Consider the following 14,183-nt stretch of genomic DNA (forward strand, 5'->3'; position numbering starts at 1 on the left):
AACACTATTACTACAAAGTTAAAGTCACCCTGTAGTGTGATACAAGCCTTCTGCAGTACTGACAACCAGATTTTTAAAATTTATTCATTTGTGGGATGTGGGTGTCGCCTATCTAATCTCCCTTCGTAGTTGAAATGCTGCAGCCCGGTAACATCCTGGTGGATTTCCTCCGCGCTCCCTCTGTCTTGTGCCATTTGTGTAAATAAATGGACAGAAGTGGGACGAGCTGGAACTAAATCATGAGAACAGTCGTGTACATATTTGATAACTTGGGTGAATCAAAATGTCCATGACAATGCAAACAATCCTTTTTTTTAAAAAAAAATAGGATGTTTGGATTGAAATGCATCAATAAAGGATATTCTGATTTTTAGAAGTACAAATGTTGTTCCTTGTTTGCTGTATTCACGTGATCTCTGCCTTGAGGCACTCATCTTGACTTCACTTAAATAAAGCCCTTGTGTTGAACACGTGAAACAGTACTGGAGATGTATAGCAGATTGACTGCACTGATAGCTCACTGCTATCTTCTCAAGGTCAATGTGGGATGAGCCACAAATGGTTGCCTTGTCAACCATATTCACAGACCATGAAAGAATAAATGAATAAATAAAAAAAACCTTTTGCACTGTAACCACTGGAGAGATTCCCAACCACAAATGCCTATCATTTTCAATATTACTGGAGGTACTTGATGCCAAAGTAGGCCAAATGTCTTCTTGATGTCAAAGACAAGCAGGCACTTTCTCCTCACCTATGTGAGGCAACCAGATGAGGAGGGTTGAATCAGCTGCCCTCTTTTCAACCTGCCCAGTAGACCAGACCGTACACTGAAGTTGTTACCAGCCAACATCTGCCTCCTTATGGGGATGTTCAAGAGACCCGTCTTGTTGTTCATGCCGCTTCAGAGACGTCACTTCCGACACCCTGAACTACAGCTCCCACAGTGCCCCGCGGTTCCACCGGATGTTGATCCAAAAGAAACAAAGATGGCGGAGGCGGCCGGTGGCGAAGGCGCTTTGGCCGTTTCCAGCCTTTGCCGCGCTCCGGAGTATGAACTGGCTGGCGTGAACTCGAAGGTTTTCCACGTCGGCTCTTTCGGCAGCCTGTGGCGGAAGCAGCTGGATAAAGCGTACCAGGGGTTGGAGGAGGAGAGCGAGGAGGCGGTGGTCGGGCAGCAACTGGTAACGCAGTTGGGTCTCCCTTCGGACATGGTGGAGGAGCTGCAGCTGGTGTGCGGGTGAGAGAGCTATGTGCGGCTCGCTGACGGAGCAGGGGACGGGGGACGGGGGACGGGGAATGAAAGTGACTGTGTTTCTCTCCACTCATTCAGTGACTGGCATTAACATGTGCGAATGTACGATTGGAGTCTGAAACAATACAACCTAAAAGAAGGATTCTGACCCGAAAACGTTGACTTCCCTGCTACTCGGATGCTGTCTGACGTGCTGTGCTTTTCCAGCTCCATATTTTTTGACTGTAGCTTCCAACATCTGCAGTCCGTTCTGTCTCCACAACCTAAAACTTCTGAGATAGTAAGAACTGCCGATGCTCTTATGGTCTAATGACTGCCGACGGTCAGTGCGCCATACCACAACTGTGCCTCCCATGTCCACGGCTCTGATGGTGAGGTTAGGGTTGGAGCAGAGGACTGCACGTTCTGTGGGGGAGAGGTTTGGAGTGAGAGAGAGGGCTGGAGAGGTTGAGGCGATCAATGTCGCAACGGCAGTTGGAAATGAAGAGGTTGAGGGAGGGTAGGAGGCCTTGGGGTGGTGTCCAGGAGGATGGGGTGTGTTGGAAGCCGGAGAGGGAGTCTGTAGAGGGTGGGTTAGACTGCGGTTAAAGAATTAGGCGCGGAGGCAGCAGAAAAACTGTTCGATGTCCAAGTGTGAGCAGTCACTCTTCCGCAGCTACACTGACACTATTCTCCCACCTTTTCCTCTGCTACATCGATGACTGTATCGCCACTGCCTCGTGCTCCCACGAGGAGCTTGAACAGTTCGCCAGCTTTCACTAACACCTTTCACCCTAACCTCAAGTTCACCTGGACCATCTCTGATACCTCTCTCCCCTTCGTGGACCTATCTGTCTCCATCTCTGGTGACCACCTCGAAACTGATATCTATTTGAAGCCCACTAACTCCCACAGCAACCTGGACTACACCTCCTCTCACCCACCTTCCTGCAAGAATGCGATCCCCTACCCCCAATTCCTCCACCTCTGCTGCCAAGATGGGGTGTTCCATTCCTGAACATTCTAGATATCCTCTTATTTCAAGGACAGCAACACGCCCCCCCCCCGCCTCAGTGGTCAAAAATGCTCTCGACCGCATCTCTTGCATTTCCCACACCTCTGTCCTCACATCCCCTCCCCGCAACAAAAACAAAGACAGAATCCCCCTTGTCCTCATGTATCACCCCACTAACCTCCATATTCAACATATCATTCGCCGACACTTCCGCCGCCTGCAATCGACCCCACAACCAAGGATATATTTCCCTCCCCACCCCTGTCTGGCATCTGCAGGGACTGCTCTCTCCGCGACTCCCTCATTTGCTCCATAGTCCCCACTAGCCCCACCACCCCCGGCACCTTTCCCTGCAACCGCAGGAAGTGCTACACCTGCCCCTACACCTACCCCCTCGCCTCCATCCAAGGAACCAAAAAAACCTTCCACATCAGACAGATGTTCACCTGCACATTCACTGCTCCCGATGTGGCCTCCTCTACATCGGTGAGACCAAGCGGAGGCTTGGAGACCGCTTTGTAGAGCACCTGTGCTCTGTTCGCGACAAGCGACAACACCAGTCGCGAACCATTTCAACTTCCCCTCCCACTCCCACTCCCTGGACGACATGTGCATCCTGGGTCGCCTCCAGTGTCACAATGATGACTTAAACCTGTATGATGCAGAAAATTGTCTGCCGTCAGTTTTTTTTAAGCAGGCATAAGCTGGGCCAGGGCTTAAATTCAAACTAAAGTCAAGTCAAAGTAAAGTGAAACTTTGCAGGTCTGGCAGCATCGGTGGAAAGAGAAATGAATTAACAATTTAAGTCCAGTACGACTGAAACAAAAATAGAATCACTGCAGTGTGGAAGTAGGCCGTTCAGCCCATTGAGGCTTACTGATGCTCCGAAGAGCATCCCACCAGACTTACCTGTCCCAACCCTATCTCTGTAACCTTGCATTTCCCATGGCTAATCCACCTAGCCTGCACATCCCTGGACACTTTGGGCTATTTAGTATGGTCAATCTACCTAACTTGCACATCTTTAGACTGTGGGAGGAATCTGGATCACTCAGAGGCAGACACAGGGAGAATGTGCCAACTCCACACAGACAGTCACCCAAGGATGGAATCAAACCCGGGTCTGTGGCACTGTGACGCACCTCTTGGTTTTAAGTCATTAAATCTGTTTCTCATTCCACTAATACTACTAGACCTGAGTTTCTTCACGACTGTGTTTTTATTTCAGATTTTGTGGCATGTGTTGAGGTTGCAACTTTGCAATGACATTGGTACTCTGACATGTAAGAAAACCTGAATGCAACAGATTGCTATAACAAAATTGAGATTGCCCGTTATTGAGAGATAGTAAGAACTGCCAATGCTGGAGTCAGAGATAACAGTGTGGAGCTGGAAGAGCACAGCCGGCCAGGCAGCATCAGAGGAGCAGGAAAGTTGACGTTTCGGGTCAGGAACCTTCTTCAGAAATTTGATTTAATATTCAGAAGAAGAGTCCTGACCTGAACCGTCAACTTTCCTGCTCCTCTGATGCTGCCTGGCCTGCTGTGCTCCTCCAGCTCTACACTGTGTCATCAGTTATTGATTGTTTTATTGTTGGAAGCCCCAGGTATGCCATTTAGTTGCATTTCTGGGCTGTTTCTCTGCCTGATTGGTGGTGAAGTATAATCTACTTCATTATAAAGAGTCAAGCCCAAATTGGAGGAGAACTTTTTTTTTTAACATAATGCCTTTCAAGGATATGGAGGGGACTGGGGTAGGTGAAGCTGGAGACCTTCTGAAAGCTTGGTGCGTATGCTATCTCCTTCTCATCCATTTACAGACAGGTCACACGAATGCTGCATTTAGGATCTTGTAGTGCAAGGAATTACATGTTCAGTCCTCAGAATGTGGATTTTAGTAATGCTAGAAAATGCTGTAGGGTTAAAAAAGAAATTTCATGATAAATGGGGTTTAGAACTTGTATTAAACTTGGCACCTTAGAATGGTTACAGCACAGAAGCTTTTAGTCAGTTGTGCCATGTCTACTTGCAAGAGCAAATTGCCTAATTTTAATCCACCATATTTTTACCCTTGTACAAACCTTTAAGAGAATTATCCAATTTTTATTCAGTTAAAAGATGGTAGGTTAAAGCAGCATAATTGGACTGTTTGGCCTATTGCATCTGCTCTGCTATGTTTCCCAACGCCATTCTCCCATAAGAGGCATACACATTGAAATTCCGATCCTTTGCTGAATAGAAGCATTTCCTCTTTGCTGTTGCTTATTTAGCCAACCACCTTAAGTTGTCACTGCTGAAAAGAGATGTACTTTGTTGAAACTTTTTATCATCTTGCGTTCATCAGGACAATTTGCAATCATACCAATTCAAGGGGAGAATGAACATTTATCCTGCATGGGAGGAGTGTGCTGATTGTAGAGGCCTTATCATGGAGAATCTACCAATTAATAATAATTCAGTTAACTGCCAAGCTTTGTTTAAACATTAAACCAGGCAGGTTGATAATGGTCAGGGCTTTGCCATGAAACATGAACCAGTGAATGGCTATCGGTTATTTTTTGGGTTGAAGCAAGTGCAGTATGCTTGCAGGTCCTTTCTGTATGCACGGAACAGCCCCCATGTATTAATATATGTAGCTTTTAATGCGAGCTATGTGCCACTCTGCAAACCAGACTGACAATCTTAAATTAGTTTTCAGTGTAATTCTTTGCCTACTAAAGATTATCCAGCAGTAACAAAAACAGAAATTGTTGGAAAAGCTCAGCAGGTCTGGCAGCATTTGTGCAGAAAAATCAGAGGTAACATTTTGGGTTGAGTGACCCTTCCTCAGAACTGCTCAGTCTTCTAAAATGGTTGCTTCTGGATCTGCCACACACTATGTAGATCAAGACATCACTGCCAATTCCTACAGCTGGAACAGTATCTTGTTAGTCTCATGAATACTAGCAGCAAATAGCCTAGCTCCATTTCAAAGTTGGGTCTGCAGCTTTTCTTAAAGTCTGGCCCTTTTTTTGCTTTTTATTGTTAGTTACATTGAACATTTACAGAACATGTCACTGCCTCAACATAGATGTAGTTTGGAATTTGTTGAGTTTGCAAATGACACCAAAATTGGTGTTGTAGTGGACAGTGAAGAAGATTATCTCAGAATACAACAGAACCTTGATCAAATGGGCCAGTGGGCTGAGGAGTAGCACATGGAGTTTAATTTAGATAAATGTGAGATGTTGCGTTTTAGTAAGGTAAACCAGGACAGGAATTGTACTATTACTGGTAGGGCCCTGGGCAGTGTTGCCAAACAAATACCAATGAGTGCAGGTGCATGGTTCCTTGAAGGTGGAGTCACAGGTTGAGAGGTGGTGAAGGTGGTGTTTGGCACGCTTGCTTTCATTGGTCAGAGTATTGAGTTCAGGAGTTGGGATGTCATATTGCAGCTGTGCAGGACTTTGGTGAGACCACTTCTAGAATACTGCATACAATTCTGGTCTGCCTGCTATAGTAAAAATGTTGTTAAACTTGAAAGGGTAAAGAAAAGATTTACAAGGATGTTGCTGGGGTAGGAGGGTTTGACTTATATGGTGAGGCTGAAAAGGCTGGCGATGTTTTCCCTGGGGCATCAAAGATTGAGAGGTTCAAAGCAATCTTTCAAAGTGCTCAGCAAAAGTATATTCCAATGAAAAGGAAGGACTGTAAGAAAAGGGGTAATCTGCCATGGGTGTCTAAAGAAATAAGGGAGGCTATCAAATTGAAAGAGAAGGCGTACAAAGTGGCCAAAAACAGCATGAAACTAGAAGATTGGGAAAACTTTAAAGGTCAACAGAAAGCCACAAAAAGAGCTATAAGGAAAAGTAAGACAGAACATGAGAAAAAACTAGCACAGAATATAAAGACAGATAGGAAAAGTTTCTATAAATATATAAAACGAAAAAGAGTGGCTAAAGTAAACGTTGGCCCTTTAGAGCATGAGAAGGGGAATTTAGTTATGGGATATGATGAAATGGCCGAGGCGTTGAACAGGTATTTTGTATCGGTCTTCACAGTGGAGGACACTAATAACATGCCAGTAATTGACAAAGAGACGAAGGTAGGTGAGGACCTGGAAACAATCATAATTACGGAAGACGCAGTGTTGGGCAAGCTAATGGAGCTAAGGATTGATAAGTCTCCTGGCCCTGATGGAATGCATCCCAGGGTACTAAAAGAGATGGCGGGAGAAATAGCAGGTGCTCTGGTGGTAATTTTCCAAAATTCGCTGGACTCTGGGGCAGTCCCAGCAGATTGGAAAACAGCAAATGTGACGCCACAATTTAAAAAGGGAAGTAGACAAAAGATGGGGAATTATAGACCGGTTAGCTTAACCTCTGTAGTGGGGAAGATGCTTGAGTCTATTATCAAGGAAGAAATAGCAAGGAGTCTTGATAGAAATTGTCCCGTTGGGCAGATGCAGCATGCGTTCATGAAGGGCAGGTCATGCTTGACAAATCTTTTGGAATTCTATGAAGACATTACGAGCGAGGTGGACAATGGGAACCCAGTGGATGTGGTGTACATAGACTTCCAAAAGGCCTTTGACAAGGTGCCGCACAAGAGGCTACTGCATAAGATAAGGATGGCATTAAGGGTAAATTATTAGCATGGATAGAGGATTGGTTGACTAACAGGAAGCAAAGAGTGGGGATAAATGTGTGCTATTCTAGCTGGCAGTCAGTGACTAGTTGTGTGCCTCAGGGATCGGTGTTGGGACCGCAATTATTTACAATTTATATAGATGATTTGGAGTTGGGGACCACGTGTAGGGTGTCAAAGTTTGCAGATGACACTAAGATGAGTGGCAGAGCAAAGTGTGCGGAGGACTGTAAAACTTTGCAGAGGAACATAGATACATTGAGTGAGTGGGCAAAGGTCTGGCAGATGGAATACAATGTAAATAAATGTGAAGTCATACATTTTGGTAGGAGTAATAGTAAAAAGGATTATTACTTGAATGGTAAAAAGTTGCAGCATGCTGCTATGCAGAGGGACCTGGGTGTCCTTGTGCATGAATCACAGAAGGTAGGTCTGCAGGTACAAGAAGTAATTAGGAAGGCAAATGGAATTTTGTCCTTCATTGCTAAAGGGATTGAAATAAAAAGCAGAGAGGTTATGTTGCAGCTGTACAAGGTGCTGGTGAGGCCACACCTGGAGTACTGTGTGCAGTTTTGCTCTCCTTACTTGAGAAAGGATGTATTGGCACTGGAGGGGGTGCAAAGGAGGTTCACTAGGTTGATTCCGGAGTTGAGGGGGTTGGCTTATGAGGAGAGACTGAGTAGATTGGGATTATATTCATTAGAATTCAGAAGATTGAGGGGGGATCTTATAGAAACATATAAAATTATGAAGGGAATAGATAAGATAGAAGTAGAGAGGATGTTTCCACTGGCAGGTGAAGCTAGGACAAGAGGGCATAGCCTCAAGATTAGAGGGAGCAGATTTAGGACTGAACTGAGAAGGAATTTCTTCACCCAGAGGGTTGTTAATCTATGGAATTCCTTGCCCAGTGAAGTATTTGAAGCTACTTCAGTAAATGTTTCTAAAAAAAGGTAGTTTTTCCTTTTTTGAACAATAAAGGAATTAAGGGATACGGTGAGAACGCGGGTAAGTGGATCCGAGTCCACGAAAGGATCAGCCATGATCTTATTGAATGGCAGAGCAGGCTCGAAGGGCCAGACGGCCTACTCCTGCTCTAGCTCTTATGTTCTTTTATAGAGGTTTGTAAAATCATGGGGGGTATACATAGGGTGAATAGTCAGGTCTTTTCCCCAGTATAGGGGGTGGTCCAAAACCAGAGGGCATAGGTTTAGGAATGAGAGGGGAAATATTTAAAAGGGACCAAAGGTGCAACTTTTTCATGCAGGGGGTTGTGCATGTATGGAATCAACTATCAGAGGAAGTGGTGGAGGTTGGTACAATTACAACATTTAAAAGGCAGCTGGATGGGTACATGAATAGGAAGGGTTTAGAGGGATATGGGCCAAATACTGGCAAATGGGACTAGATTAATTTATGATGTCTGGTTGGCACGGATGAATTGGATGGAATGATGTGTTCCGTGCTGTATGACTGAGTTGTAAGACTCAACTGGTTTGAAGAGGGATCACTCTATTTAGGGTGGCTTCATGCAAGTGTAATCCAATGTTGCCTCCATTGCGTTAACTGAAGAATATTAACTGGCAAATATATAATTTTACAACTCAAAAGGAGGCTCATTTCTCATTATTCATTCCATTGAAGCCTTTCAATTTTAAATCAAATTAGATCACTGCTCCAAAGAGAACAATTCTCATGCCTTAAGTCTCACAACATAAATGAAGATCTTGATTCTTGGTATTATTTTAGTAAATCTCCTCAAGGCTTGACGCCCCCTAAACTGTCAGAATTGAGGGTATTAACCCAGTCTGAGGCTGAACCAATCACTTTATACAAACTGATTAAAAGAGGGTGTGTTCTACGTGACAGGCTTAATAATTCCAGATAAACTTTTGATGCTTTTGTTTTCCAATTTGTGAAGTACAGGCAGCTATATCTACATCACCGTTTCACCTAATGACTATTGAAAACTTTTTCTTTGTTTTGTAGTGTTGATACATTGAAATGCACTGAACAGGACACCAGTACAGATGTCATCCCTGAAGATACAGACCTCGTCACATTACAGTATGTATTTTTATTATATTTATTCACCTCTTCATCCATGTTTGCTATTGCTATGTCATTGCCCAGCTGGCCTTCACCACTCTGACTCCACTGCCAGCATTTCATGGCCCCGAGTTAACACATCCCAGTTTTTGTACAAGTGGGATATCTTTGCCCGAATTCATAACAAGGAAAGTCCTCCAATAGATAATTAATCATAGCTCACAAGGGACCATAGGCAAGTATTTCAGTTAGAGACAAGTAATTATATAGTTTGGGGAGCAAGGCATGGAGATGGGTCACCATTTTTATTGTCATCATGCGCTGTACGCGAGCTATCCAGCAACTGATCTAACAAACTCTGGCCCTGAGATCTTGCCATTCTGGAATTTGGTCTTAAAGAAAGAAGGTATCTTTTGCTATACAACTGTGTACGATGAGCTAAGAGATTGCTGTTAAGGATAAGCAGTATTTTTCATTCTACTGTCAGATGGTATTTACTTGTACATTTAGATGTTTAAGTTACAAATGTACTTGCTGCACTGAAAGCTGTCATTCAATATTGAGTGTTTATTGCTTCACTGTGGGGTTAGTATCTATTATTTATTATAATAAAACATAAGTAAGCTTTTTCTCTTTGAAGGTCACATTCATGTGGATTTTACTGTAGTCAGATCCAGCACCTCTGAACTCAAGTTCTGAGGAAGGGTCACTGGACCTGAAACGTTAATCCTGAATTTTTCTTCACAGATGCTGCCAGACCTGCTGAGCTTTTCCGGCAACTTCTGTTTTTGTTCCAGCACCTCTCTACGCCTCAGATTTGAAGGCTTTCCCTGTTCAATCTTCGATTATCAGGGTTTCTCTCTCTGATCTAATTGAAACTTGCATGTGATAATTTGTAGAAAGTGCTGACAGTTGCATGCAGGCTCATAGAAGATGTCTGAAGTGAGCTCTACAGAGGGAGGCGTAAAGAACAGGAAACTAGGATAGCTGAAGAAGAAAAACCAGTGGTAAAAGTTATCAGACCAGGGTGTAGAGATTGAAGATGTTTGTATGCCATAAGGCCAGTGATGGTTTTTGATGAGTGCTGCACATACGTAAGGAATTAATACTGAAATCTTCTTTTTAAAAAATGCTGTATACTGTGTTTTATTGGAGGATTCAAAATGCTTGAGTCTGGCAGGTGAATTTGTCCTTAATGTCACAAGTAATCCCCAAAGAAAATCTGGAGTGAAAAGTTCAAGAAAGGTTACCCCATCCAGTACTACCTCATATTATTGTCTCCTCCATGGCCCAAATGGGGCTGAATAATTTCTGGCATCTTTGAGTAGAATTTGAGTAGCTGGTCTTCCAATCGTAGATTCTGTCCATCCCATGCTTGGTTTTTTCACCTTTTTCCGATTACAGGTTTCCCCTTTTCTTTCCCTTTAGCTTTACTTGCTGCATTCTCTGTCACCAAATCCTCTCTCCCCACCCCTCACTCCAGTAGGACCATCTGTTCTTTTCAGTTTGGCAGTTAGCCACACCATTGCTCTGCCATTCTCACATTCTGATCACTTAGTCTGCACTATCAGCAGTCTTGCTGCCTCAGCACTCCACCCCTCCACTATTGCATAAGTGGTGCCCCCTCCTTACTTAATGCCAGCTGTGTTGAAGAGTCATCTAGACTCAATGTTAGCTTGCCGTCTCTACAGATGCTGCCTGACCTGCTGTGATTGCCAGCATTTTTTGTCTTCAGTACAGATTCTGGCATCTGCGGTAATTTACTGCTGCGGGTTCCCTCCATTTCCTTCCTCTTACTCCTCCAGAGACCAAATCCATGATTGGAGAATCAGCAGGACTGGGAAAAGGAAACCTGTGATTGGAGGAGCTGGAACAATTGTCCTGGAAAATGAGTCTGACACATTTGATTGTAGAATTTCAACACCGTCCAGGAGGCCTAGGAGAAGAAATCGTAAATTGAAGAGGTGGCTGAAAATAAGGCCAGGAGTGGGGTGGGGGGAGCCAAATTGAGCAAATATGTCTTCAAAGGCAACTACCAGAAAGAATACATAAGTCCCATGAGTTTTCCCGGAGTATTGAGGGACTGTGTCAGAACTTTATAGATTAAAAGATGCCCAGATCCATCACTGCGATTGGTCTCGTATTCCCAATCTGCACACAAACTACAAGTTAAAATAAAGACAAAATGTTCAGCTCTATGGAGACATTGAAGGTGCTTACAGAACTGTCTTCCTGTTGAGACATGATCTGAGTCACCGCCTGTTATGAGTAAGCTTATTTGGAAGGCTATTGATTTTATCAAAGACTGATGTCTTGCAATTGAGCTTAACCTGTAAATGCATGACTCTATCTCTAGTCTGAATCTCACTTACAAAGTCCAAGGTTAAAGTTGATATGAGGTGATGTTGCATGGCTGAGAAAGGCCTTCAAACTGATTAAATGTTGCAAGTTGAATTTTTTAAAAAAATCTAAAGCAAGTATAACTCCTTAATAAAATTCAACAGCCCATTTCATCTGTGCTAACTTTGTGAATAAGTTATGTGGTTAGTTCATTTCTCATGCAGATCTGAGGGTCCTCCTCCTCAAAATTATGTACTTTTATTGGTTCCTTGTCTGTTTTTCCCCTTCAAATATTTACCCATACTCGACAAAAACTGTCGAAGTTTGCTTTCAAGTGCATAAGGAATAAAACTTTTAAATAATACATACTTCCAGAGATCCCTAGCTTCTGAGGTGCCAGTCTTCACCTAATTCAAGACAACAAGGTGCAGGGCTGGATGAACACAGCAGGCCAAGCAGCATCATAGGAGCAGAGGGGCTGACGTTTCGGGCCTAGACCCCACCTAATTCAATTCACTCCAAATGGTATCAAAAAATGGTTGGAGGCACTGGACAGTGGAAAGGCTATGGGCCCTGACAACATTGCAGTAATATTGAAGACTTCTGTTCCCGAATGTGTCGCACCCTTAGCCAAGGTGTCCCAGCACAGCTACAACACTAGCATCTATCCGACAATGTGGAAAATTGTCTGGGTATGTCCTGTAAACACAAAGCAATCAACAAATCCAACCTGGCTAGTTACTGTCTTATCAGTCCACTCTCAATCATCAGTAAAGTGGTGGAAGGTTTCGTGAACAGTGTGATCAAGCAGCACTTGCTTTGCTCTTGCCTGCTCACTGAAACCCAGTTTGAGATTTGCCAGGACCACTCAGACCTGACCTCAGTTGCCTTTGTTCAAACAAAAGAGCTGAATTCCAGACAACAAGGTGCAGGGCTGGATGAACACAGCAGGCCAAGCAGCATCATAGGAGCAGAGAGGCTGACGTTTCGGGCCTAGACCCTTCATCAGAAAAGGGGGAGGGGCAGGGGGTTCCGCAATAAATAGGGAGAGAGTGGGAGGCGGATAGAAGAGGGATAGAGGAGAGGATAGGTGGAGAGGAAACAAACAGGTCGAAGAGGCAGGGATGGAGCCAGTAAAGGTGAGTGTAGGTGGGGAGTTAGGAAGGGGATAGGTCAGTCCAGGGAGGACGGACAGGTCAAGGGGGCGGGATGAGGTTGGTCGGTAGGAGATGGAGGTGCGGCTTGAGGTGGGAGGAGGGGATAGGTGGGAGGAAGAACAGGTTAGGGAGGCAGGGACGAGCTGGACTGGTTTTGGGATGCGGTAGGGGGAGGGGAGATTTTGAAACTTGTGAAATCCACATTGATACCATTGGGCTGCAGGGTTCCCAAGCGGAATATGAGTTGCTGTTCCTGCAACCTTCGGGTGGCATCGTTGTGGCACTGCAGGAGGCCCAGGATGGACATGTCGTCTGAGGAATGGGAGGGGGAGTTGAAATGGTTCGCGACTGGGAGGTGCAGTTGTTTATTGCCAACCGAGCGTAGGTGTTCTGCAAAGCGGTCCCCGAGCCTCCGCTTGGTTTCCCCGATGTAGAGGAAGCCACATCGGGTACAGCGGATGCAGTATACCACATTGGCAGATGTGCAGGTGAACATCTGCTTGATGTGGAAAGTCTTCTTGGGGCCTGGGATGGGGGTGAGGGAGAGGGAGGAGGTATGGGGCCAGGTGTAGCACTTCCTGCGGTTGCAGGGAAAAGTGCCAGGTGTGGTGGAGCTGGAGGGGAGTGTGGAGCGGACAAGGGAGTCACGGAGAGAGTTGTCCCTCCGGAAAGCAGATAAGGGTGGGGAGGAAAAGATGTCTTTGGTGTTGGAGGATGATGCGTTGGATCCAGAGGTTGGTGGGGTGGTACGTGAGGACGAGGGGGATTCTTTTTTGGTTCTTATTGCGTGGACGGGGTGTGAGGGATGAGGTGCGGGAGACACGGTTGAGGGCGTTCTCGACCACCGAGGAGGGGAAGTTACGGTCCTTGAAAAACGAGGACAACTGAGATGTACGGGAGTGGAATGCCTCATCCTGGGAGCAGATGCGGCGGAGGCGAAGGAATTGGGAATAGGGGATAGCATTTTTGCAGGAAGGTGGGTGGGAGGAGGAGTATTCTAGGTAGCTGTGGGAGTCGGTGGACTTGAAATGAATATCGGTTTCTAGGTGGTTGCCCGATATGGAGACAGAGGGGTCCAGGAAGGGGAGAGAGGTGTTAGAGATGGTCCAGGTAAACTTAAGGTTGGGGTGGAAGGTGTTAGTGAAGTGTATGAACTGTTCGAGCTCCTCGTGGGAGCACGAGGCGGCGCCGATACAGTCATCAATGTAACGGAGGAAGAGGTGGGGTTTAGGGCCGGTGTAGGTACGGAAGAGGGATTGTTCCATGTAACCTACAAAGAGGCAGGCGTAGCTTGGGCCCATGCGGGTACCCATGGCTACCCCCTTTGTCTGTAGGAAGTGGGAGGAATTGAAAGAGAAGTTGTTGAGTGTGAGGACGAATTTGGCTAAGCGGATGAGGGTATCAGTGGAGGGGGACTGATCGGGCCTGCGGGACAGGAAGAAGCGGAGGCCACAACGATGCCACCCGAAGGTTGCAGGAACAGCAACTCATATTCCGCTTGGGAACCCTGCAGCCCAATGGTATCAATGTGGATTTCACAAGTTTCAAAATCTCCCCTCCCCCTACCGCATCCCAAAACCAGTCCAGCTCGTCCCTGCCTCCCTAACCTGTTCTTCCTCCCACCTATCCCCTCCTCCCACCTCAAGCCGCACCTCCATCTCCTACCGACCAACCTCATCCCGCCCCCTTGACCTGTCCGTCCTCCCTGGACTGACCTATCCCCTTCCTAACTCCCTACCTACACTCACCTTTACTGGCTCCAT

The 14,183-nt window shown here is 45.5% G+C and overlaps 1 protein-coding gene across 1 annotated transcript in view; it reads left to right on the forward strand.

Annotated features, from left to right (window-relative positions):
- Positions 1 to 929: 929 nt before the first annotated feature.
- The window catches only part of snapc3 (small nuclear RNA activating complex, polypeptide 3), a 36,091-nt gene continuing 22,837 nt past the window's right edge, over positions 930 to 14,183 (forward strand). Inside the window, exons 1-2 of the mRNA XM_048594465.1 lie at positions 930 to 1,240; positions 8,864 to 8,941. Of these exons, the coding sequence (XP_048450422.1) occupies positions 990 to 1,240; positions 8,864 to 8,941 (329 nt within the window). The 5' untranslated portion in view covers positions 930 to 989. The remainder of the gene's footprint in view (positions 1,241 to 8,863; positions 8,942 to 14,183) is intronic.

Source organism: Rhincodon typus, chromosome 3 (genome assembly GCF_021869965.1).
Source record: "Rhincodon typus isolate 14 chromosome 3, sRhiTyp1.1, whole genome shotgun sequence".
NCBI lineage: Eukaryota > Metazoa > Chordata > Chondrichthyes > Orectolobiformes > Rhincodontidae > Rhincodon > Rhincodon typus.